Raw genomic sequence first — 26728 nt, forward strand, 5'->3', positions numbered from 1 at the left:
TTGGCTATTGCATTACCCTCTGCTTTCTTTGGATACACTTGTTTATTGCTAGTGTAAAAAAGCCACCTCACCACAAGACAGACCTGAGGGGTTACAGTGAGTCCAGGGAAAGGAACGGAGTTGGGGAAGGGTCTGGAGTACCAGGCTGATGAGGAACAGCTGAGGCAGCTGGGGGAGCTCAGCCTGCAGAAAATGAGGCTCAGGAGAGGCCTTTTCACTGTCTCCAATTCTCTGAAAGGAGGCTGCAGCCAGGTAGGGTTGGTTTCTCTTCTCAAGTAACAAGTGATAGGACAAGGTAAAACAGCCTTGCGCTGTGCCGTGGAGGTTTAGATTGAATATTGGGGAAAATTTTCTCATTGAAAGGATGGTTAGGCATCGGAAGAGGCTGTCCAGGGCAGTGTGGAGTCACCATCCCTGGGGGAATTCCAAAACACGTGAATGGGGGGACTGGGGACATGCTAGCAGTGGGCTTGGCAGAGCTCAACGATCTTAGAGATGTCTTTTCCAACCTGAATGGTTTTACAGTTATAAACACTTTTTTCAGAGAGGAAAGGAGAGACTTTTGGATTTTGATTAGGGGTAAAAAAACCCACATGTGTGTCTTTATGTATGTATGTGTGTATATGTTCTGGTTGGTTTTTAAGCTAGTAGGAGATATCAAAAAATAATTTCTGGAGGGGAGGAAATATGGTTAAAATTGTTTTAGATGAAGTGATATTTCTCTGATTTTTTAGTAGTAGTTTTGCTCTGGAAGTCACTGCTCTCAGTGCTATACAAATATTCTAGGGCGCATTTTTGTAAAGATGTATTTCATTCTCACAGACATTTTGTGAAAAAAATGTTTCTACTTATTTGAATGGAAAATGTTGCATAATGCACTCCAACAAGTAATCTAAAATAAGTACAGTGATACATTTTAGTTTGCTGGATATCTTATCTTTGCAAACCAAGTTTTAGTGATAACACACATGTCTGTATTACTTTGCTTAGGTTTAAAAAGGTAGGTTTATTTACAGTATAGAAAATACTTTGCTTATTGTGTAATGTATGAGTACAACCTGAAAAGTTTTGCTTCCAGCAAAAAAGATAGAAGTCTATTCGATGGAGAAACACACTGATGAATTCACAGATATATAAAAGAATTAAATGCTGTCAATAAGGTTGTAAATTGCTGTTTTTGAGTTGCCCTAAGGTTTGCTATGATAACAACAACAATAATAATAATCAGGAATAACAGAAATTTCAAAATAATTTAATTCCAGGTCTAAATCTGAAATTGATTTTTAAATATTTACATTTAGTTTTAAATATTTTTTCTGAGCAGAAAGATTTGCTGATATGTGCTGATAACAAGTATCATGAAGAGCCTGTTTCATATCACTAAAAAAATTAAAACCAGGAAATGATCTAGGGTACTAGGATGGTAGGAACTGATCTAACATAACATTTTTGTTCAAGATATTCAGAAATTTTAATACTAGTTTTGTATTAAACAGAAATTGTGGACATTTTCACAGTTGGTATTCCTGCAAATAAAATGTACTTCTGTGGCCTTGATCCTGCAAATATTCTTCTAAGTTTAATATGTGTGAGAGAATAAAATGAAACGGGATTGGTAACAAAAGAAAACTGCTGTATTGCCAATCTTAACAACCATGCGGCAATGTGACTGCTGGCACAATGAATAAAACCATGAATATCTCTAATTTTAAAATTAATATAGATTTTTCTTTTATCTACTTTCTAGTTATTCAACTACAAGGCATAGTTGCTGTATTTCCCTTCAGCTATCAAGTGCAGAAACTGGAATTACAGGAACCCCCAAACACACTATATATTCCCGATGTCCCACAACATTCAGGAACTGTTAATAATCCAGTATTGAGGGAAGTGGATAGTATCCCATCCCTATGGATTGCTCCAAGTACCCTTTGCAACATCAGCCACCATTCAGGATGCTCAGGAAGGTCCTGTTGTGGCAGGATTGACAGGGAGAATGAAGAAGAGGAGGCAGCTCATTTTAAACAGCAGATTATAAAAGCAAAAGTCAAAGATGAAATTGCAAAGAAAACAAAGCACTGAGGAAAATAACCCAGACAATTCACTAAGCAGCATTCGCTTCCATGCCATTTTCTTTCTATCCATTGGAGCAGCTACAAGAGCAAGTGCTGCAGCATTTGGTAAGCAGAGCAGTTGAAGATGCAAAGGTACTTAAGGAAAGGCGACAAAAAACACACTGCACAAACATATCAACCATTGTATACATAGCTCCGCTTTTTCCTTTTTTTTTTTCTTTTTAAACAGTGTTTAAGAAAAATATGCTGTGTTACCATAACAAACTAAAATACTCTTTCAACTTTTTAAGATTTTAGTTTTTGTTTTCAACTATTTTGGTTCCATGTAAGTTTTATTTTTCCTTGTCTACTTTATAAACCCTTCTCTCAACATTAATGGTTTCAGGAAGAAGAAATAAGGGAGAATTATGAGCACAGAAGAGGGCTCACAGTGTTGTTCCTTTCTCTTGTGCACTACAGGCAGGCAGGGGTACAGAAGAAATAGGGCATCATGTTTTTATAAATAGAGTCAGACAGGAATTCCAGCTGGCTTTCACTAAGCAAAAGGCAACATTTTCCTCTTCTACAATAACTGTTTAAATCCCAGCCATATATAGCTGTGGTATAATGGGGTAACTTATTTTCCACTAGTTCAGTAAGATGCTGCAGCAAGCTAATGATTCCATGAGACAGAAGATTTAAAGCATCGGTTTGCTGCAAATTGCTCAATCCATAACTAATGAGCAGTTCTATAGATTTTCAGTGAATCAATCCCATTAAAATTTACACTTTGCATAAGACCATATTAATCTGTGGACACAGAACGAGCTGGAGTGCTTTTTTCGGTAACCTTCAGCAGCCCCTTCTTGTTGCTGTTTTTTAAAACTCATTTTTAATTTCTATTGGTAGATTGGATAAATATCCCTCTCTTGGGCATCTGACAGCATGTCTGAAAAAATACACTGTCCATGTCTACATAGGCACTCATGCAGCCCCTGTAAAGTCCTAGATATTTCCTTGCAGAAGACAGTTAACATCCAAAAGGCAGGATGAGACAACAGGTATAAATTCAGCCCCTGTAGCTCTAAAGCCCTGCCCCAATTTGGAGGTGGATTATGTTTTTTACACCTATAAGAATGTGAAGTTAGATGGGACTAGTATTTGGACCCACAGAAGAAATTCTTCATAACAAGCTGAAATCTCTCCTGTGTGAAAAAGTAGCAAAGGCAAAAAACTTCAATGGATGGAATGATAGGACTTTTGTCACACATCTGCAGGGTAAAAACAGGAAATCGAGAACTATGCTTGCTAACAGATCAAGTTCTGGATTACTTTATTACTGCGTGTGCCAGGAGGTTTGTATCACATTTTCCCCAGGCTTTGTAAGAAAAGGGTTATTTCTGTCATTATAAATTACTACAACAAGATCATTTTAGGCAAAACAGTTATAGGCAAGCAGAAGTTCAAATCCTGTTGATGAATTCATAGATTATGAAAAAACATTGTATTGGTTGTTACAAAAGAGCTGTGGCTGGACGGCTGTTTGTTAGCGGAGTGTTGAATCATCCCACTCCAACTGCTCTTGCCTGGTAGCATTCTGTTTGTCTCCCTTTTGGACAATCACTTCCTCTTCCTCCTCTTCCTCTTCTTCACTGTCATCTGACTCAGCACTGGTTGTGTCTTCCTCTTCATCATCTATGTCTTCTTCTTCACTCTCCTCTTCTGCCTGGTGTGGCTTTTCATATTTCTAAAATACATTTAAATAAATGAGACAGTAGCAGAAATGTGCCTTCTTGCCAGCCAGAGCTGTCTCAAATGAGCTTTCAGAACTGCCAACATGCTGGGCAAATCTACTTTCCATCGCTGTGTGATTATTAGGCATCAAATTCATACAAGTTAGTAGCAAACATTTAAAAGCCACTATAAGAAGAATGGAACGTCAATAAGCAACATCTTTGTTAGCCACACTGCCAAAATTTAAACCTCCAGCATCAGCTTCTTTGAACTGCTGATGATTCCCCCTCCTTTTAGTGTATAAATGCTCACATGTAAAAGTTAAAACCAAAGCAACTGTATCATCTTGGGTACATAAAAACAGACATGGATGGAGTGGAAGTGATGCTGTACCAGAGTGTTCTTCACCATCTTCTTAAGCAGTTATACAAATCTGCTCAATTACATCTGAAGTGCTCAATTACATCTGACCAAGGTGTGCAGAGCTGAGAACTGGGCTCAGCTCCTGAGTGTACACGCACACAGCTGAACAAACTGTACCCTGAAAGAGCTCAGACCACCGCCAGCCCACCCAGTGGCCCCTGGCAGTGCCAGGGCACAGTGCTGTGCCCCAGTTAAATACCTCCATGGGGTTGATGGTGATGGTGAGAGCAGAGTCATCCCAGTCCATCTCGTTCTCCTTGGCTCCCTCGTGCCCCATGGAGCCGTGCTGACGAGCCGTGCGCAGCCGGAACACGCCCAGTGTTATCACCAACACCAGGACACTCACACAGATGATGATAACCATCGTGGCCACGCTTGGAACCACTGGGACAAAGGGAATACAGTTACACTTGTGGAACAAGTCACCTAAACCCCACGAACCTTATTAGTTTTCAACCCACATGTCCCCTCGTTTGGACTGAGAATCAGGACAGACATCTGCCATGTGCCTGGGATGACAGAAAGTGTTGACCAGTGCCCATTCACTGAAGTGGAGCACGCACAAATGGTGTTCACAGATATCTTATCCTGAGTATGATAAATCCTAACTAAAAATGGAGCATGCCCACCTTTGCTCTTTGAGCGACTTAACTACAGAAGACAAGTGTAAAATAAGTGTAGAAGCAGTTAGTTTTTGCAGTAAAATTCTGTTATCTCACCTGAGTGTTGACCCCTTTTGATCACAGCTGAGGCCTCAACCTTACTTGAGACAAAATATACATCTCAAAGCTTATATTTTCAAAGGTTTCAAATGCTTGTGATTTGAATCTCAAGCTCCCAGAAATAAATGCATTGTCACCGTATTTGCCTGTGTTACAACCTTCCTGGGAGACTCTTGAAGACTCAAGACACTTTTCCTCACTGTTTGGTTGCACTCTGAGAAGCCCGTCTCCACCTAGTCACAGGAAAAACCTCTCTGAACTACTACAGCTCCTTATTCAGGTTAGTGGAGAAATGCTGCCACTTTTTATTTATCTTGTACTGCAGTTCCAGGACCAATGAGATAACCCAGTCAATAACCCATTTTATTGCCTTGCCCTGCCTATAAGAATGTAAGTCTGAAACAAAACAGTATTTAGGAACAAAAAAAAATCCAGTTTGCAATAGTTTATCCATTAAACATTCAGTTTCATTTTAAAGAACTGTCTGTACAATATAAAGAAAAATACAGTAATTTTTCTAAGAATGTCTGTATATAGTACTTATAACTGCCTACACTTTACATCAGCTTTATTTCTTTATATATGTATTTTTCAGCTAAAAGGATTTCAGAATCCAATCTTTAAACAGGTATCTTTGCCCTGGATTTAACTTCACTGAAAAGGTTTCAGATCTGGATATATATTTTAACTCATATAACCTAAAAATAAATTCAAATATATTCTAATGCCTGATGCACACAACTAGATGAACCAATCTTATCTCCAGAGAGCCCAGACTGAGGCCTTGACAGCAGCTAACAGAGGCACTGCAGCAGTTGTGCATTTTAAAAATAATACGATTTCCTCCTTTTATTTAGAAAGGAGTGGGTAGAAATTAATATGGTACAGAACTACAAATGCACAAGGACAGTGTGAGCATATATATTACCCTTCATACCATTCAATACTAGAAACAAGACATTTTTTAACTGTCAGGGTCAGAGCACAAAACCAGTAATGAAGACTTTAAAAATGGGGTACCAAGTTTTAATTACAAAGTACATTCCTCGAAAGAATAGAGTTCAGTGTTACCTTATTTCACACCTGTGCAATGATCTCTGAGAGGTTTTAGAAGCTGAAACAATGGACCTCAGAGCTTTAGTCTTTTGAGTAGGCTGACACAAAAGAGAAATACTGACACACCGAAATCATTGTAAGCAGTCTCTGGGAAGGTGTGACATACCTGAGCTGTGAACTGCACTTACACTCCCTTCAGGATGCTGAACAGATTGGAGAAACTGGGGCTGGACTATCATGTGATTTACATGTTCCATGAAGTTGGAGTTAGAACTGTGTAGAATATTAACCTGGGAGAAGAATAAGAGACCAGATACTAAGATGTGTTTTATACTCCCAGCCTGCTGGTTCCATATATTACATTGGACTATGAAGTTCATTAGCAGATAGGAACACTACTTCATAGATCCCAAAGGCCAAATTAACTCATTTTTTATGCCAGTGAAAAATACACAACTTAATATATTCCTAATGTGTAGCATGAAAAATACATTCTAACCTTTCTGGCTGTTGTCTCTGAAGTGGCACAGAACACGACTGTTTTGATTTACCTGTTTGGATAAGTAGTGATTTTTTCCCATCTCTCTCTATTAATCAGCTTTTAGGTGTTACCTAAACATTATGAAATCTCTAAATTTTATTAACAATTATTAAGCTGTTAATTGTCTTTATAAACAGTTATTAGTTTTGACCATATTGCTAAGTAGGTCTTGCAATTTTTCTGGAGTTGTTATTTGGGCTCTAGGCCTCGGTTCTAGGTCAGAAAACATGACTCAGTCATCGCTCACCTCCAGGCAGAAGTCATTGCTCACCTCCAGGTTGAACTCATTGCTGGTGTAGCGCCCGTTGAGCTCGGAGCATTTGACCCTGAACTTCCTGTCCGAAGTGGCTGAGGTGCCCCAGTTGCGGTAGCGGAGCTGCCGCAGCACCTGCTCATAGCTGAACATGCTGTCCACACCTGCGGGGTGAGAGGGCAGGGACAACTCAGGGACAGGCAAGGGAACACTGCTCTGGCAACACACAACAAATCAACTGCTCACAGGACACATGGAACTTGGCAGAATGGTCTGGAAATGACAGGGCATCAAATGTTCCCTGATATTTGATTATGTGAGTATAGTCTTCAGAACTGAATGGAGGCTCCTAATGGAGAGGGATAAATACAACGACAGTGGTACAGAATAAATTACTTAGTGAAAAAGATGGCAAACGTCCCAGCACTGTACAGGAGCACTGAGGGACCCCCTCACTCCCACATTCCATTGTGATGGTCCACAAGAGCCCTACATTGGAAGAGAGCAGGGATGCCATTTTCCTTACTTGGGGAGTAGCAGGAGGGAGGCTGAGAACCCAAAGGGCAAACACAGCACATCCTGAGTTCAAGAAGCAACTGTGTTTTTTAAGAAACAGTCATTTTTGTGATATTTTCATGGCTAGAAAATCACAGATTTCTGTCCAATTTCTTACATATTTGAGCTTTTGTTCCAATATATAATTGATGTGACAAAATAAGGGAAAACAAAGTTCATGAACTTACCATAGATTGAATATCCTGCAGTGGAATTTGTGGCATCTAGATATTTTCCTTGAAGTTCTCCATGATCTAGTTCTAAACACTCTTGTTCGGGATCTAGTTCTGCACCAATGACCAAAACATCACAGAAATCCAAGTTGTGGAGCATTTCCTCCACTACCACTTGCTTATTGGCTGTGAACCCATGGCACAGAGCATGAAGAAAAAAAAAAAAAAGGAAATGAAGATAAATGATCACAGAATAGCTCAGTCTATTTATGTGCTTTGCATCAGGGCTTTCAATTTTTGGCTGAACTGGTTTTTGCTGATATTAAATCCAGCACACTTGAAAGCAAATCAAGAGAAGTGTGCTGTCTGTACAGGTGCTGTGATGATGAAGGCCAGTGAGATAAATACAAAACATTATTGTTCTGTAATAAAAGGCACCCAAGAACATTACTGGAAGTAGAAAACTACAATTTTATCTTGGAGATGAATTAATGTAAAAAATTCCAATTTTCAATGCTGTGTTGATACTAGCTTTCTCAAGGAAAACCAAAATGGAAAAATACACATCTAACATATCTATGAGTGGATGATTCTCTCAGTTACTCTATGCTCCCTAAACAATTTGCATTGCAAAAACCTGGCCATCTATCCAAGAACATGGCATTATTATAAATAGCAAGATCCTATGATGTGTGAAATTAAGAAATTAAGTAATAATTTGACTGTCTTTCAATATGTACAAGTAAAAAAATTAATTCTGTCACTGGAAAAAGAGTAGCATATCAAATGAATATCAAAATTTTCTGATCAACTTAGCAGAGAGCGTGCAACAAAACTGCTTAAGCAGCTCCCTGAGGGCAAGACTGGAACTTCCTGCACATTTTGCAAATTTGATGTTGGAAGGTGTACTGGGAAGGAGGGCCAGGAAAGCCTTATGCCCTAGATTGCCAACCCTTGGTGCAGTATATTTGGGTACCCAAGCTCTAGATATAGCTGTAACACATCCAAAAATGTAGCCCAAGTCAAATTTTTAGGCTTCAGGTAATCCACACCCCTAAACTTGTATATCCTCACCCATTTTCTCTTCTCCAGAGACATACATCTAGTTGCTGCTTATTCTAGTCCATCAAAGTGTTTAGAATGATTCCTCAAATTACTAGACATTTCATCTGCCTTGCACACAAACATCCAAAAGGAAGATTCCTTTACAGACAGTGATTTTAAACGTGATTTATGCTTCTGAACATTCACACTGTGTTGAATAAATACACACATTGCTTAGCGTTAGAACAAATTGTCATCATTGAAAATAAATATTTTAAAAGGATTATACATACATTTTATAGGTGAGAAACTGAGACATAAGATTACTTTCTCAAGTATCTCTCACTAGCTAGTATCAGAGCTGGAAACATAAGAGTAGAGTAAAACTTCAACTTTTGTTCAATTACTGCTTTTCAGTTTATCAGCACCGCTAACAAAATTTTGTTACAAATAGACATTCTACTGAAAATACCCTACATAATAGAATATGAAAAGAAGAGCAGAAAGGAATTATTCTGAAGTATACTAAATGGACAAAAAATTTGTAGAGAATCTGCTTTTTTTGAAGCACCTTCTGATCTGCCACCATTTAACACATTTTTCAATGTGTTGAATTTCTTCAGTACAGCACTACTGTGGCCTGATTAATCTGGTGAAGTGACTTCCTTTGCATTACTTGTTTGCACCACCCTTTAAAAAATATGAGGAGATGTTATTAAATGAGTAATAATATTTAAAAGAAAGACACAAACCTCTGTTATGTTCTCTTAAGTCCACTGAATGCTCCATTTTAGTGACTGTGCTGACAATCCTGATGTCAGGTAACAAAATAACACCTCTTTCACTTTCAAACTGTGCAGCTGGTCTAGCAAAGTGGTCCATCCCAGTTATGGTAATCTTGGGCTCATTGGCCTGAAACACCATTACATAGGCATCTATATCTGGGATATTAATGCAGACATCTTCACCAAAACATCTGAAAAAATACATTGATCATTAACTGCATGTAATGCATTGTACATCAGAGGAGTGTGGCACTGGCACAGGCTCAAACCCAGCTCATGGCTCTCACATCAGTCCAACTCATCCTTGGGCACTGCCACACACGAGGGCATATTCTTGTACCACTGTGCACGCACGCCAGCTCTGGCCCTCTCCTCCCTTCCTACCTTCACAGAAACTCACCCTGAGGGACAAACTCAGTCTTTCCTAAGGCCACTATTAGAATAATATTTTAATGTTTAACTAACATTTAACAGAGCAGTAGATGGTTAAAAAAGTTAACTAGATAACAACTGATTTTAGTAAACCTTACATTAAATTCAGAAAGCTAATGAATACGACATGGTTATCTTGTCATGTGTGATTAAATGGGCCTAATTTTTCCATTTTAATTGGTCCCATCATGAACTCTTTTTGGGACCCTCCAGCATGTGCAGGGGACAAAAGTTGCCTGTTCTTCTATTTTCATCTGAATCAGCAGTGTGCTTTGGAAGTGAATCCCCTGACAAGCTCTGCCTCACTTCATGCTGGCACAGGAGCTGGGCCAGCCTTGGAATGTGCAAGATGGGCTGGTTCCAGTGGGACTGCCTCGGGAGCTGCTCTCCTCAGCCCACAGCTTGGCCCCGGCACTTGGGAACAACGGTGCTCACGGCAGGGGAGAGCTGGCAGAATTGGATATGTTTTCCCTCCCAAGCCCTGTTTTCCCTGCTCTGGACAGAGATGAGCCCAGGGGAGCCCAGGGGAGGCCGTGGCAGCCCTGAACATCCCCGTGCAGCTGCTGTCACTGTGCTGAACGGAGAGGGATGGGCAACCCTGTTCAACAGCCTCCACCAGTGCTCCAGGGACAGCACAGATGTAGCAGGGGACAGGCTCACACAGGCTCCTTCAAACACACCTACAGACACTACTCTTGCAGATATCTCCTCCTGTTACATGGAACAGGCCTGCTTTAAAAAGTTATGGCTCTGGCTATCTCAGAAGGAACTACAAACGTTTAAAATTAAAAGTAAATAAGACTGCAGTAAATGCACTCTTCAGTCCAGACTGTATGCCCCAAGCTATGAAGAGAATGCGAGTACATTACATTAACAAGAAAGGTTTCTTAAGAAGATAAAATAAAGAGAAAACCTCCATGTAAATTGGCATAAAAGTAAATCAAATTAATCCTTTAGGTTCAATAACAAAGCACTATGGTTTATCAATTTAATTTAGCCAAAATTCTTCTTTTTACATGACCAAAGAAATAAGTAATTAATTAAAAATGTTCCTAGTCCGTTAAATTCAGATGAGGTACAACTTACTGGACTTTAGATGAGACTTTGAGACGTCGTATGCCTGCAGTAGGAAACTGTCTGGAATTGATGTATGAGACCTTTCGGAGGGCTTGATTTATATTCTCAATGTCATCTCCTTCCATGACAAGGACTGACTGGGAAGGGTTGAAGTGATACTAGGAGAAATGCAAATAATTAGTATTTAAGGGACCAAGTACACAGTACAAAATAATATATTTTTAAAGAAATGTTGCACAGATGTATGTTAAAAATTTAATGATTTAAGAAAAAAATTTAGTAGCTATTATTGGCTGAATCCATAAATCCACATGTTCTCTAAAACATGTGCTTGTATCAGTCACCTAAAAAACTACTGTTACAATAAATTTTGTAGTAAATTAATCCAGATTTGCTGTTCTTTGCCCAGCCTTATCAACCTTGCTTATACAATTTCTGCAGCAATTTCCAGTGCTATTTATTTTTGAACTCTGTAGAAGTTCAAAACCTTAACTTACCACCATGATTATTATTCCCATGTAATCTTTTTAGGTTAAACACATTCCTCATATAAAAGCATTGCCTTTTGAGTCAGTCTAGTGTGCAGAAGCGTATTTTGGCTGTTTTCTGTGTTGTTTTATCCTGGGCTACCTTTCTAAGATATATTTCAACATGAATGAAGAAAACAATCACAACATTTGCCTCCTACACCTTCATTAACATCACACCACTAAATGGGACTCTCCATCCTCATGATCAATAAGGGTGTCATGATTTAAGATGGAGGTGGATGCTCACTTGGGCCAGGAAATCCTGCAAAGTCACTGCCTGCTCTTGTAGCCCCCAGCCTTCTCTACTCCATTGGACTGAACACAGATCAGTCTTGCTGACCAAGAAACTTTGTCACTGTTGTGACACAACAAATGACTGATTTTTACCTTCATTGTAATTAATCCCAATTCCATGTTTTGTCTGTTAATTGGATCAGTAAGCCATCTGCATTGCAGAGGAAAGCAGCCCAACCCCCTTGATGTTGTACCCTAGTGTTGTCAGCACAGAACACAAATGCACCTTTCTCTCCCGGGTAGTCCCTCCCCAAAGGTGGGCATTGATTATGTGAAGGTGTTCTGTTAAATACAGACAGTGACCACCTACACTTCCTTACAGCCAGAAAGGTTAAAAAGCAAACCACCTCAAACAGGAGGGTTAAAAAGCAAACCACCTCAAACAGGAGGGAAGCGCAGGGTCCTCTGTCAAACTGAACATGGAGGACTGGGCTTAAAATTTGTGCAGGAAGGTCACAGCAGAGTGAAGAGTATTTTTTAACAAAGAGGAGGACTAACACGAATCCCAGCCTGAATACACTTCTTTTTCCTCTCTTTAAGCTTGCTGCAGTAGAGAATGAAATTAGCAAAAGGAGATGCTGGCTAGCCAGTTAATAGCTCAGCTGCCAAAACAGCTGGAACGCTGCTGTAGGGACCCAAGAAAGCCCCAGTCTGAGCCATTTTTGTCTTTCTCATTAAAAAAAGCTAAAAATAACAACAGTTTAGACAGCATCTCAGAGACGTGTTGCAGATATCTGAAAATTAGGCTGCAGCTCAAAAATGTCCAACAGTATTACGTCAAAAACTGCTGCTGCACTGCTCTTACTTAGGTGACTAAAGTGTAAATCTCCATGGTCCAAAGCGCCCAGAAACACCTTCCAGCATCAGTCTGCCAACACTGAATCTGCAAAGCACCACATAAACAGCCCCACAGAAACCATCATCTGTGCAGCTGTCACACGTGCCTGTCTGGGATCAGGTGTGTTTATTTTTGACATCACAACATCCTTCTCTCTCAATTTCTCTTCAAGATCAGGCAACTGTTCTGCTTTCAGCTGAGCTTTCTTCTGTCAGGCCCCCAAAGAAACCCTTCCACAATCTCTCTCTAACTGCTCCTTTCATTTTTGTCTCCTGCTGTTGCTCTCACTGTTGCCTTGCCGAGGCAGTAAAAGCAACATCAGTAACTTAAAAAAACCTACTATGCCTCATCTGTATTTCAGAAAATGAAAATGTTTTGAAGGTTTGCAAAAACATGAAAAGGCAGAAAAATACCTCCATCTTCCTTTCTCCCTCTGCACTGCCAGTACAGAAAGGAAGCAAGTAAAAAATGAGCTGTGGGTGGTAGAAGAGGGATTTTCCCAAACCCATGAAACTGGAGTGACTCAAATATTGTCAGGTTTCAGAGGGCAACAACAGGGGAGGAATTATTATGCTTTTAACCACCACGGAAAAAGTGTACAGTGCTTTAATTCATGCAAAATCCCAGCAAAAACTTACTATTAGGCATACACACGCAGGTTCCAGAAATCCCTACCTGCTCCTTGTATGCACTGCCTTTTAAAAATAGCGTTAACTGCCCCCTGCGTCCTGTTGCTGATAGAAGCAGCAATGTAAAATTCTTAATGATGTCTTTGGTAGGATGAAAAAAGAATTCTCTGGGGTCTTTCCTCATATGTCAAAGTTAGACCTAGCAAAATTCTTTCTTACCTTTGCACTTTCAATTTTCATTTTAACCCTCATTTTCACAAAATGTGTCAGTTATACTACACCACTGCAACCTATCATCACCTGGACAGACATTTGGGCACATTTCAGGTCAGTCTGTATGAAAGGTTTGGCTAATAAAATGCAGTCCATGGCATTCCCACTGCAGGTTCCAGATGAAGAGTTATAGCACCACCCTCCTCCCCTCTGAAAATCCCACACCAAAACACCCTTGTTGGGTTTCTCAGGATGCACTGTCTGCACCAAAGGGAACTTCCTGTGCTGGAAGTGAAGATCAGCTCCTTTGGAAGTGGTATTTGTGTGCTAGGAAACAGCTTCACAAGTGCATTTACACTGAGCACAAGATAATGGTGTCGTGAGATAATGGTGCTGGTAAAGGAAAACTGACAATGCAGCTCGTGTGAGCATTGTAACAGACAAGGTCCTACATATGTATCCAAAGAACATAATTTCAGAATTATCTGAATAAATGCAAAGCCATCTGGCCACTAGATCGACTGAAACAGGATTTCCCTGTCTGTTTTTCCCCAATCTTAGAAAAAGCTCTACATTGCCAGTAGTCATATGCATAATGTCATTGCATTAGGACTTATGTATTCCACTGCTTTAAAACTACTTGAGATCAAAATTCAGTAAACCTTTGGAATCATGTCTATTTCTGTAGAAGTAACAAAATAAGCATGAAAACACGACCCAGCAATTCATACAGACTCTCAAATATCAGCACCGTCTTACTTTCTGATCATCTAGCTCTGCAATATTGGAAACATTTTTCTTTGCAGTGTCACAGCTCTTCTACTGTTATGTTTTTTCTTTGCATGATTTTATGGGAAATTACTTTGCTTCTGGGAGTACATTTGTACAGTGTGTACTCTACCTTGGGCTCTCCGCTTCATAAATCAAATCTAAATTTTTATCAAAGTTGATGTCAGTTCATCCCTCACCTTTATTCCTTGGCCAAGACTCTCAAGAGAATTAATATCGAGACCTTCCTTGCAGGCTTGCAAACAGGAAATCACTTTCTGACTCTCAATTTTCCCTGGCCGGATTGTCAGACTGGCCAGGCTGCCATGGAAATACTGAGCAAACCTGGGCTTGGTGACTTCACCTCCTGCAAGAAAGAGGATGCAAAATGGTTATTTGTACCAACGCACAAACTGCACATGAAACAAATCACTTTATGTTTTAACACATTTAAAGAATCTCTAACTCTATTTAGATTCAAATACAAAGTGTATTTGAGATCTCATTTGTTGTGATACAGTGGAATGTCTTTGTGAGTTGTTGGGTGGTACCTGGTAGCAAGCTGTCTTCAAGATTCTTGTTTTCCAGGATTGTATTCAGGTGTTTATACAGCTGAGATAGCAAACTCAGAGATCAAAGATGGTTTCTCAAATGTGTACAAAACAGCATGTGATTTTTAAAAATGAACTTATTCAAGTACTCAAACACCAATTTAATAAATGTTTAAGTCCAATATTTATTTATAGAGAAACAGTATTTGTAAGTGTTCCATGACAAGATCAGCTACCTCTGCCTTTGTCCTTCCAAGAACACAAGAACACAGTACCAGATGAGCTGAGAGTGGTGGCTCTGTGTACACAAACTGCCACACTCCCTGGGCTATGTCTGAGGACACTCTGGGAATTCCAGCAGTGAGCAGGGACCTCTGCACAGCCCCTCTCTAAGAGGCTAGGAGTGCTGTCCCTGACCCAGGGTGCATCACTCGGTGCCAGGTCTGGTCCTGTCACTTTGTGCTGCACCAGGCTCTGCAGACACGCTTGGTTGGGTTTCACTCCACGCAGCTCCCAAGAAAGACTGATCTTTAGGACTTGTCAATAAAACATGATTACAGACTGCCTGCTCCAGTGATCATGGCATCTCAATTACTCTTGGGACAGTTAGTGATTTACTCATCCTTCTTTACAATAATTTTTAGAGCCTGTCTTTCTAACAGTGTTATCTTTGGGAGTGCATGTGAATTACTGCCTACCTTGAGCCTGGGAGGACCAAGGGAGCCACACAGCAGTGAGCCAGGCAGACTAATTGGATTAGCAGTTGATAAGCTGTTAATAAGTTGTTGTAATTGGTAGGTAACTTATCTCTACAGTGTTCATAGCTTGAGTGTCAAACAACTTGTTTTTGCCAGGCAAGATAGCTCAAGTTTTAACTTTAACTCGTGTGTGGATTGGAGCTGGATAGGGGTGAAGTGGCAGATTGTCTTTAGGTGTGTTGTTACCTAAAAGCCTGAAAACCCCCACTTCCAGTCTCTGCAGGATAAGCATTATGTAGAAGACTCGAGCTATTTTATATAGTGAAGAAAATACACACTGGTGTACTGGCAGGAAAGAGCTGTCCAAGGAGACTGTTTCTTCAGAGGAGTAGGCAGATTTTTTTTCTTTTTTTTTTTTTTAACATTACAGCATAAACTGCCTCTCTTTTTCTTAGCCCAAAGGAAGGTTCCCAAAGGGAGATTATTCTTGTCCACTCTCATTCATTTGTCCATTACACAGAAAATTTTCTCTGGGCAGAATTTTGTTGAGATTTCCTAGAAACTTCCAGCAGTTAAGTTCAGACTTTCTGATACTTGCCAAGACTAATATTTGGTAATTATTTGGTAAATTAATAGTGCATTACGGGGACATTGGCTTTTCAGCCAAAATACTGTTATATTTATTTGTTTACATTTTCTTTAAAAGTACATATACAGCAGTAATGTAATTGAACAAAAAAGGTATGCCGAATTAGAAAAAAAAGGCAAACATCTCCTTAAAAAGGAGACAAAGAGAGAAAACCATTTAAGAGCTTACAGAAGCAGAAGGAATCACATTTTGTTTGAAGCTTCATATTCTCATATAATTACCGAGTTGTGAAGACAGCAAGTTCCAAGGCTAAAATACCAACACTAATCCTGGAACCTTGAAATTTAGAAACCTTAGTAAGTCTGCCAGTAGGTCTTAATAGTTCTGAGGAGATGTAAAATAAGAAGCAGGCTCAGATCAGCAAATGTCTTTAAATGTGAAATACACTCATTAGACCAGACAAGACGCCAGAAAAAGACCTCAGTGCTGTGGCTTTGGCTGACAGAAACAAGCAGAACGAACCAAAGCATCCGTGAACAGATACTGGTTGTTCATCCACTTTGGACTAGTTCTCCTCTAGTATTCTTCAGAAAGCACTTACATTGCTAGCTCATTAGCACTGATACAGTATTTGCACATAAATCAGGAACTATGCAGGGTATGCACTGTGCCTGAGCTACACTTTTAGCAAATACTGGTGCACAAGGAGGCATTACCATTTTGGAGATGTATAATTCTTGTTTAAAATCACTTGTCCAGCCACCAACATAAAAGCATGGAAGAGAATATGAGTGTTTCCAGGAATAAGCTTTTAAAATACTCTGAAAACACAGGCAGTACAAAAACGTTGAGCATTTAAAGAACTAGGCTTACAGACCCTCTTCACAGGAATAAGGAAGGTGTTTGTGCAGGTGCAGAGATCGAGACTGAACTGTAAAGGAGGTGATGTAATCTTTGCTTGGAAGAGGCTATCAACTGTTATTTAAACAATAATCCCCAAGTATTTCAAGAAAATGTGAGCGAAAAATAGCTGGGAGAAGCCAGTGTCATACTGTGTGAGTAGAGAAAATCTGCAGAACCATGGCCATGGCAATGACATGGTGATCCAGACTGGGACAATGCATGTGAACAACTGAGAGCAGAGTCTGCAGGGACACAGAAGGATGAGACACTCTGTCCCCAGCCCCAGGACAAATGCAGCTGTACCTTATCTACTCTTGAGGATATTGTCTGAGCTTTCTAAACTCTTCGGAATACAGAGGCTCTCCAAACAACACCCTCCATTGACCCCTGATCCAATAGGAAATGTGAGTGGTCAAAATACAGCTGCATCATTTTCCTTCGCCAGGCTAAACAAGGACTTCTCTTTACATCTTCCACCTAACTATGTAGACTATGAACATCCCTGTTGCTCTTCCTGGAACTCATCTTGCTGAAGGTCTAACTCTAATGTAGTGTTCTTGTCACTGTATGTGTAAAACAGGTTGTGCCTGTTCATCCAGGGCAGTGAGAACACCAGCTTTTCATCACCAGAAAAAGAAAGAATGCCTTAAGAGAGAACACTATCTTATACCAGATTTCTAAATACGCCTTCCATAAGCAACTTCTACCAGCGCTAAAGACAAAATTATATAACTGCCAATTCTGAATCTGAAGGTGAACAGACGTCATTATACTATATGAGTCTTCTTACAGTTGCTTGTAATTGCAGCATACTGTCATTTTGATATTCTTCTGTCTCAGCATTTCAGTATCTTCTCAGCTCAGTGGGGTATGCTAGCTGCTGATGTTCCCATCGCCAATAATTATCAGTTTACAAATGGAAAAAAACAAATGCGATAAAACTGGGAAGCAAAAACCAGAACTCTCACTAAAATTAAAGGAATGGCCTAAAGCCAGTTTCCTACAATCCTGCTTTCTATCTTTGATAGAATGTTTTATTCATAGTTGGTTCTACAGTATTAGTGTGTTTGAAAGCTGTGTTTCCTTCTGCATCTGCAATCTGATATTCCTTGAGTATTTGACTTCAGCTTCTCAGTGGGTGGAAATTTAGCCCCACTTGGTCAACCTCCAAATCCTAGTGACTCTAAAATTCTGAGCTCTCAAGACCAGATGAGTATAAAAACGTTTAATCCAGAATGAACATGATAATTCCATTGCATGTTTAGGCACAATGGATAACTGTACCTAATGCTGATAGTAATATTTTACAGAGTATTTTCCAAATTCTTCAAAATACTGATTTTTCAAATAGAGATCCTTTGACTCTGAGCACGATTCATTTCATGCTTCCCATGCAGCTGACACCAGCTCAGTCAGTGGCTTCGCTGAGGATACTCAATTCCAATGCCTGAATTTGATTTAGCACTGATGTTACCACCTGTTAAGAAACAACTGAGAAAAGACATGAGGTGCTCCCAACAGCCCTTATTGCTTTAAGGCACTTTGAGCTCTAGGTTCTGACACTAAACTGAGCCTAAGCAACAACATTTTTGGCATAAGGAAGAAGACCTAAACAGATTGCAGAGAGAAGAAAGTGGAGCTCCAGTGATGACGGTCTTGAGGTAATCCAAGTATATGAAAATTTGTAACAGTTCTGGAACACAGCATCTCCAGTTTCTCTCCAGAGCTCAGCATATCCAGTTAATCGGGATTGCCTCAGCAAAGTTCATGGGACTTCTTTGCTGCCAGGGTCTTTTTGTCCTTTCCTACAAGTGAAATACTGCTCAGATACAGCTCATCTCCATGAACCTGTTGGTAAGTTCTGAGAGAATAGGAAAACCTAGTCCTCAACTCTGCTCTATCTTGTATTTCACTCAGCACTATGTTTATTGATTGCTATGGATTAATATGCTGTCAGTGCTAATTTTTGGGGAGCAGTCAAGTAGTTAAGGCTGATGAATGATAGTAAGTTAAGGCCAAGAGAGGAAAACAGAACGTTTTCTGCATTTGGGAATTAAGGTAATGTCTGTAACACAAAAAAGACTGAAACTACAGTTTAGTCACCACCTATTCTTACTGCAATTCCTTCCATGAAAAAATTTTGAAGCTACTGTTTTTTTTCTCTTCCTTAAATGCAAATGTTGTGGTTGCTGTCACAGTTGTGAGGGAGCCCAGGCAACAGGGTTGTTCAGATCTTGTTGATAAAATTGTGCATTTCTTTTCACACCTGACCCAGCATGTACCAACACTCCCTAAGTCCCACAGGTCCAGAAGGATGGATGGTGGCTTTTGGCATTAATTCAACCCTCGTAAAGGGAAGATGGCATCAATTGACTGTCAAGGCATCCAGAGGAACTATGACATCCATAATTATTCACTATAATGCTGTTCACTTCTTAGTCATTGTTGAAGTAGTATACATCATATCTTTCACTTGCTACAATAGCTTCTCTGGACTGAAATCCTTTTGTGCTGGTTCTGATCTCTTTTGCTGCTGAAATTATCTAGATAACTAGAGCTATTCAGGGAGTAGTAAGGAGTAGTGTCCCATTATATTAGCTGCAGCTTAGAGGCATCTCCTACACTGGGGACAAGGTGTTCCCCTCCCACAAGAAAGCCTACAAGCCTCAGAGTCCTTGTGAGTGTTGATTCCCTCCTGTGCCACTCACAGCTGGGGCTGAGCTCCCAGCAAGCCTAGCAGGGAGCACAGCCAGGGACAGATTCACCCTGCAGGACATGCAGGAGACACCACAGACCCCTCAGAGGGGAGTGATCAGGCTGCCAATGAAAGCAAGATTTTACAATATCAGTGCTTGGCACAAACCTAAATAGGCACAGGCACAGTTACAGCTGCTGCCTGTATCTATCCAAACACCCTAGATCAAATGGAGAAGAGCCCCCTACTAGCTGAGTATGTTGCAGATGTCTGTCTGTCTTGAGGACACCTCAGTGGAGGGGGGGTGACACCTTACACTCATGGAGGAAAAGAAATGTTTTGTTATAAACAGTTGAAGACTGCCAGATGAACAACAATTTAGGGGGGTTAAATGTGTTACCTAGTAGTCACCTCTGGTTGCAGCCACAGAGAGGTTCTGCTAGATATATCTGTTAGATATAGCATTGGAAAGTCCAGGGAAAACTGAAGAGTCCCAGGGTTTGAACTTCATGGGGTTAAAATGCATTCATTAAAGAAGCAGAGCCTCTTTCCATGGCACTTGTTTTTCATTTTGCATTGAGTTTATATAAAGTATGACAGAATTTGATTAGCATTGAATTTTACAGTTGTTGGTTTGACTACACAGATGTAAAGTGCTGCTTGCATTCCTTACCAATCTCCAAAGAACAATAAGGCACGTCAAAACAAGTGACTATTGAGCTCACAGATTTTGCAGGCTTTTTGTGCTATCCTAATAACGAGCAGTGATTATAAAGGCAGTCAAAGCAGAATGAGGTTTTCACGGGAAATGGTGAAATCAAGAGACTTTCCAACTGAGATGCAATTCTTTTAAGATAGTCTAGACTCTAGTTATACTGAGTCAGATAATTAAAGAACAATTGATTATTCAGGGTTCCAGCATAAAGACTGAATAAATCTGGGAGCAGGCACAAGACATTCTGGCTCTGAAGTCCTCAGGTCCAGCCCTCCAAAGTTACCCCATTTTTTATTATGGCAGGAGCTGGCTTATGGCTTAGGGACTGGGTTTAATTCCCTGACAAGTAGATTGGCTGTTAAACAGGATGAAAACACAGATTTCAGGAGTAGCCTCAATTAGTGACATAACATTTTAGACTCCCAGAGCTTCTAAGCATAGAAAAGTTTTTGTGAGGTTTTTTATATTACTCAGGCAAAAATTAATCAGAAATGTGCCATCAAACATGGCCCATCTTCAGTCTGCCCCTGCTCCAGGTAGATTTCATAACCCAACAACCTCACTCAAACAGCTTTAAAACTTTATCTGAAGTACACCAAGTTCAGAGAGCACTAAAGGCTCCCTGCTCTTAAGCGCCCAAATGCCAAACAATCTCTGTGCAATACATCCTTAAACCAGAAGTGGGTATAACTTACACGATTGAAGATGATTTTTCTCAGGATAAAAAAACACTACAATTTTCCACAATTCAGCCAATAGATAAACATCTCTCAAAAAACCTATATCCCTATTCTCCAAAAAATATTTTTGTGCTGGTCAGTAGTGCTCCCTGCAAAAATTCAGTTAAAACCAGGACATATATCTAGGGTGACAGATTTAAATGTAAATTCAGCTCTTCAAGAAAGCACCCTCCTATACTTGTACATGTGTTTGTGTTTCTATTACAGCTGAAAATCAGCAAAGGTCTGTGAAGTGCACTGAAATCTACCCCATCTTTCTCCTGAGAAGGAAAATGCTGCAAGAGCACTGGAGGCATTGGGACACAGATACTCAGCATCACACTGTGCTGGTATCTGCCCTGATGCTCTTGCATTAATGTGTGTTCATGCCACTCCTCTGAGGGGTCAGATTTATGCAGGCTGTCAGCCCTCTTAGCACGATCCAGTGGTGTTGGATGCACAGTAGGGGGAATCTTTGTCTGTTGAATACCTTTATTTCTAGAGGAAGTCTAAGGCTGAGTGATACAGGCTGCTGCTACACTGACTCCTTTTTCACCTCCTCTGCAACTGTTACAGTGCTTCTTCTCTTGAATCATCAGTCAGTTCTCTGACTGCACTGGGTGATTTCTGTGTCACCAGAGGGCTGGCATGTGAAGATAATAAGGTTATCCCACAGAAGAGCTTCATAGAAAACCCTGATCTCTCCAGCATAGGTTAAGGAAAGAAGAAAATGACAGGAGAATCCAAAAGAAAAATAGAATAGAAAACAGCAATTCCTCAGAAAACAGGAACTACAATAGCCTTCTGCTGTATCCATGATAACAAAGTAGCTGTTGACAGGCTTCTCCTGAAGACCCTCTCTATGCAGCATCCAGCAGAACTGTACTGTGAGGCTCCAGCACTGCTGAAGGAGTGGCACTGTTAGTGCCAGCCAAGGTAAACTACAGCATAACCTTGTGGCAAGTCATTCACGTGTGTCACTACTTTCCTGACAGAGTTTTAGGAGCCATACACAAACTCCTTCCCTCTCAAACTGCCTTGTTATGAACTCAAGACCTTATCTTTTCAGAGAAACCATGAGAAAGTCTGTTTTCTGCCTCTGGAAAAACAAAATATTACTACCAAATGACGGAACTTGCTCCCTTTGTCTGTCTGCTTTTGCCCCTGAATGTATAGCAATAAAGGGATCAGAGTGGGAGCTCATAAACCTTGGTTTAAAAGAAGAAGTTTCTCACTCTGTAAAAGGGTCCATTTGCTACGTCCTCAGATAAACTGAATCAGAAATAATGAACTCAGAGGAGAACTCCCTGCGGTAAGCTCTTGTAAAGTGCACTTCAGGACAAGCTAACAATTTGTTTGCATCGCTCAGGAGAATGAAACAGGATGTTAAAACCTAAAAGGCAGAATAAGAACAGAAGATCATGAATTCTGATTCCATTCCTGCTGTGATGCAGATTTTTTTAAGTGACCCAAGGAAAAATCATCTACTGCACTTTGGCCCCACAGAGTTATGAGTGACTCTCCCACCTTGCTGCACACGTCTTTATTATTTGAAAAGATCTTGAGACTCTTGAGGTAAAAGGGAAATCTAAAAGCATTTTTATGCTAAAGAAGAAAAAGAGTAGTAATTAGAGCCAAAGCTGAGGCTTGGGGAATTCTCTCCTATCTCAATGGACCATGTCTTTTTTAATACCCATTCAGTTCAGACACAGGGCCACTTCCCTCCTGTTCTCTTTGGTGTCTCTTTTGCTGTAGGAGACAAATATGCAAGCAAGTAATTTTTGTCCTTTAGATACCCTGAGAAAGTAATTCTGCCTGAAAATTTCTTTCACCATTAGAGACAGAGCAGCACTTTGGCCTTAAATAACCTGACCTACATAAAAATCACACCCTTGACAATCATCAGTAAGACCAGTGATATGAACAAAATTTTAAAGATATTAAGTTATATAATTAACCCAATATACCTGCAGAGAAAGCTGTCAGACTTCACCAGGGCACAGAAAGGGCTGATTCCAGGAAGCAGCTGTACCAGGTGCATGTTCCTGCCCTCACTAAGAGACCAGTTTGCTTAGCTCTGTGGTCAGCATTACCTTTCCCCAGGCCTCACATCACTAAAAGCTCAGCTAAGGAGTAAGGTGGGACTTGCCATCCATGAAGGCTGGCACTTTGCTGGGGTTAGGTGCTCTGGGTCACTGCTCCTGGGTCACATGTAACCAAACTAACATCAACACTAGCCTAAAGATAATGCTTAAACTCCCACCCTCAAATAAGCCACTTCCACTTAAGAATTGCAGTACTGAACATTAAATGCACAGAAAAGAATTCACTTTAGGCTAACCATTGTGAAGGACCCTAAATCAATGAAGTAGCCGTGCTCAGATCTTTCTTTTAGTAAGATCCCTGAAGAAAGGACCAAGGTTTTTAGATTAAAAAAAGGAAACTTATTCCACAGTAATATACAGTGTACCTAATTTTTAGTAGATAAAGTTTATATTGATTATACTAGAACAACTTTGTGCAACTTTCCTCATGCACAGAGTGTAATTAGAGCTGAGAACAGTTCCCCAGGCTTGGTTTTAAATAATTGGGCCATTTCCTGGTCTGCAGTAAACTTGACCCAGTGCCTGACAGACCCTGGGAAGGAGTCTCTCCTATCACTTTTAAAGGCTGGCTTTCTACTCTTTAAATCATCTTCACTCCCTGCTTGTCACTAAGAATCTGCCCTTCAAGAAAAGGCTGTTTCTCTCCTTTTTGGGGAGTCCTAGCACTCAAATAATGTTATTTAAAGAAATTTTGCATAAAATCAGAAACAAACAAATTAGGCAAGACTTTTACACTCCCAGGGAAAGGGTAAAGGTGTAGGAGAGATTTGCTTTTGCCACAGACAAACCGAGGCATAGTGACCACATCATAGGCTAAAGTTTGAATTTGTCACATAAGCCTGATGAATTGCACATTTGGTTTGTTTCCATGTTATGGTCAGGAGAACATCACTGATCTTAAACTGTTCCTATATTTCACTTGAGCAGCTGAAGGTAGAAACAAAAAAACAACCTAACTTTTCATAATGGATGCTATAAACAAGGCTATAAAAGTCTGAAAACAGTTACTCAGGCATAGAAATATTAATAATAGGCAATAATATTCTTAAAGAAAATAATTTTCCACATCCAAGATTCCTGCAGGATATTACTCTGAGAAAGGCAAGGAGGAGGTGCAGGCGTGGTTCTTGCTACAGAATCCCAGGATGAGGAGCAGTGTAAATGACAGAAAGATCAGGGCTCAAAGAGTCACTGGTATCAGAGAAGACACTCAGGCTCCTAAAAAAGCAGCAGAACAATTCCCAGTTTCGAGACCAGAACTGAACATTTTCATCTACAAGGGAGTAAATCCCTCATAGCAGTACCAGATTTTCCTATTTGTGCTAACAGAACAAATTGCAATTCTTGTTCTTGATTTTTCACTGTTCTCTAAATACTCTATACATTCTTCCTGCTCCCTGCCAGTCTTTCAGCTGCCTCACAGCCACACTGACTTTTGGCTGTCAGCAAATCAGAGTCAGTGTGGGAAAAAAAAAGGAATGTTATTTCTTCTGATTCATTTATCTGTCTGAGTTGAGACTGTTTTTCAACTAATTTGACCTTGACAAACAGATGCAGTGTACTCAGAACTGTAAAGTGGCTTAGTAAAGACAGAAAAGAAGGTCTTGCCCTTTCTGAAGGAAGAGGTTAGAGCAGTCTTCCTTTCTGCCAGTGCTTTGATGAAAAGAAAGGAAGCACTCTTAGCAAACCAGTGCTGGAAACTCTTCATATCCTCTTAACAAGGCCACTCCTGAATGGCTTATTACACCAAAATCACTGTATATTTTACTGAAATAAGTCACAGAATGCTGCAAAACAGCTTTAAAATGCTTTGCAAATGTAGAAGTTCAGACTATTGTTACTGGATAAAACGTATTAGCCTAAGCAGACTTCTAAACAATTTCACAGAAAGCATACAGAGTTAAAATATTTACTTGATATAGCCCCTTTTTCTTGAAATACACAAACTTTGAAAATTAATGTTTTGACTAGAATAAATTGGTTTTCTATGTTGATTAATTACTGTTTCACAGACTGAAATACAGCACTGCATCTTATTAACAAAGTGGCTTTCCACACCATTCATTTAAAGTAGTTTCAGGTGATCAAAACAAATGTACTGAATGACAAGCTTTGTCAAGAGTTGTACCTTGAAATCTTGTTTTACATAACCATTAAAAGTTTATTGTTTTGTCTTATATGTTTATCAGAATCTTTAGCACACTATGTTACTAAATCTTAGCATTTTCATGAGGTGGAAAATTTGTTTCTACTTTTGAGGAGCTCCAATTCTCTTACTATCAAAAGTGCAATAGCATATTATTTCAGTAAATATTAATGGCAACTATAGGTATGATTTCAGTAGTTTAAATCAGGTGTTTCATCAAAAAGGAAGAAGAATCTTATCCTAAGTTATTAATGGTTATTGATTAAGCCATCAAATTATCCCAGGCAAAAATAAAAATGTTCGAAAACAATTGCAACATTTTACTTGTTTAACAGATTTAATATGAAATATAATCCATGGTCTGAATGTATTGCAAGCCTATGTGAGCAGTTTTGCCTTAATTCCTTCTCTTCCCAATTTGAGGCAAGGAGACAGAGGAGCAAAGGCAACAAGATTATTGTTGTTGGTCTCAGCTGCCTTGGGGGCACGTGAAGCCCACAGACACAGGGCTGTGGCAAAGCTGGCATGGCTTGTTCCACAGGCACCCAGACTGCTCTGCAGGCCCCCACACGTGGCACCTGCAGCATAACTAACATGCCATTCAGGTGGGGGCTGAGGGGAGTGGGTTCCCAGCAATACCAAGGCTTTTAGGAAAAACCTGTCAAAACACTACAGACTGCTTTTAGAGAGTAACAAAAACACTGAGTGTGAGTGAAAGAAGATAAGGGGCAGAAGTAATACAAATAATGCACCAAAACATTTATGTTGATCTATAAAGAACATTGTGCAAATATGCAGTAAGAGATTAAAATAATTTTTTTTAGCACAGCTACAGAGAAATGGTGATTTTTCAGAAGGCAGTACTTCATGAGTATTCACAGCCTCTGTAGCATTTTCTCATGTCTGGAAAGAACCAAATTTACAAATGACATTTGCATTTACTAACTCTGGAACTTTGATCTAGGAGTACTGCACCAATACTGCAAAACAAAAAAATCAACCCATGCAAACACCAGCTAGACAAGAAATGGCCTATACTTTTCCAAGGATATGGGATTAGTGCAATGCCGACCAGTTTATCACACCTACAGCAATTATCAGTAGTGTAAACGTACCAAATTTTGTTTTTAGGGTTAGCACGACTTCATTCTGCATGTTGTCATCAAGGTAAAGACTGGACCTCTACTCCACTCATAATCTAACAGCTGGATTTGCTTTGAGTACTATGTACACTGAACAGCCCTGCCATGCGTAAGATGTCCAAATTTTTGGCAAATAAGCAGAGAACATATTGGCAAACAAGGTGATAATGGAGAAAGTGAGGCCACATGGAAGAGTGAGGAAGAAACACAATCAATGTTAAAGCATTTTTTTCTAATTATAATTTCCTTCACTTCATACTTTTTGTGGAAAAAAGACATTCTAAGAGAAAATCAACATGGAGGGGTAATGGAAACAACCTTATATAAAACAGACAGAGGAAGAG

The 26728-nt window shown here is 39.9% G+C and overlaps 1 protein-coding gene across 1 annotated transcript in view; it reads right to left on the minus strand.

The window, feature by feature from the left end:
- Nucleotides 1-981: 981 nt before the first annotated feature.
- Nucleotides 982-26728, minus strand: part of CLSTN2 (calsyntenin 2) — an 87685-nt gene continuing 61938 nt past the window's right edge. The window contains exons 8-15 of the mRNA XM_066325996.1: nt 14322-14488; nt 10859-11007; nt 9308-9531; nt 7527-7697; nt 6802-6947; nt 6156-6279; nt 4411-4595; nt 982-3801 (exon numbers count right to left, since the gene is read on the minus strand). Coding sequence (XP_066182093.1) covers nt 3601-3801; nt 4411-4595; nt 6156-6279; nt 6802-6947; nt 7527-7697; nt 9308-9531; nt 10859-11007; nt 14322-14488 — 1367 coding nt within the window. The 3' untranslated portion in view covers nt 982-3600. The remainder of the gene's footprint in view (nt 3802-4410; nt 4596-6155; nt 6280-6801; nt 6948-7526; nt 7698-9307; nt 9532-10858; nt 11008-14321; nt 14489-26728) is intronic.

The sequence above is a fragment of the Sylvia atricapilla genome, chromosome 10 (assembly GCF_009819655.1).
Source record: "Sylvia atricapilla isolate bSylAtr1 chromosome 10, bSylAtr1.pri, whole genome shotgun sequence".
In the NCBI taxonomy this organism is placed as follows: Eukaryota; Metazoa; Chordata; class Aves; order Passeriformes; family Sylviidae; genus Sylvia; species Sylvia atricapilla.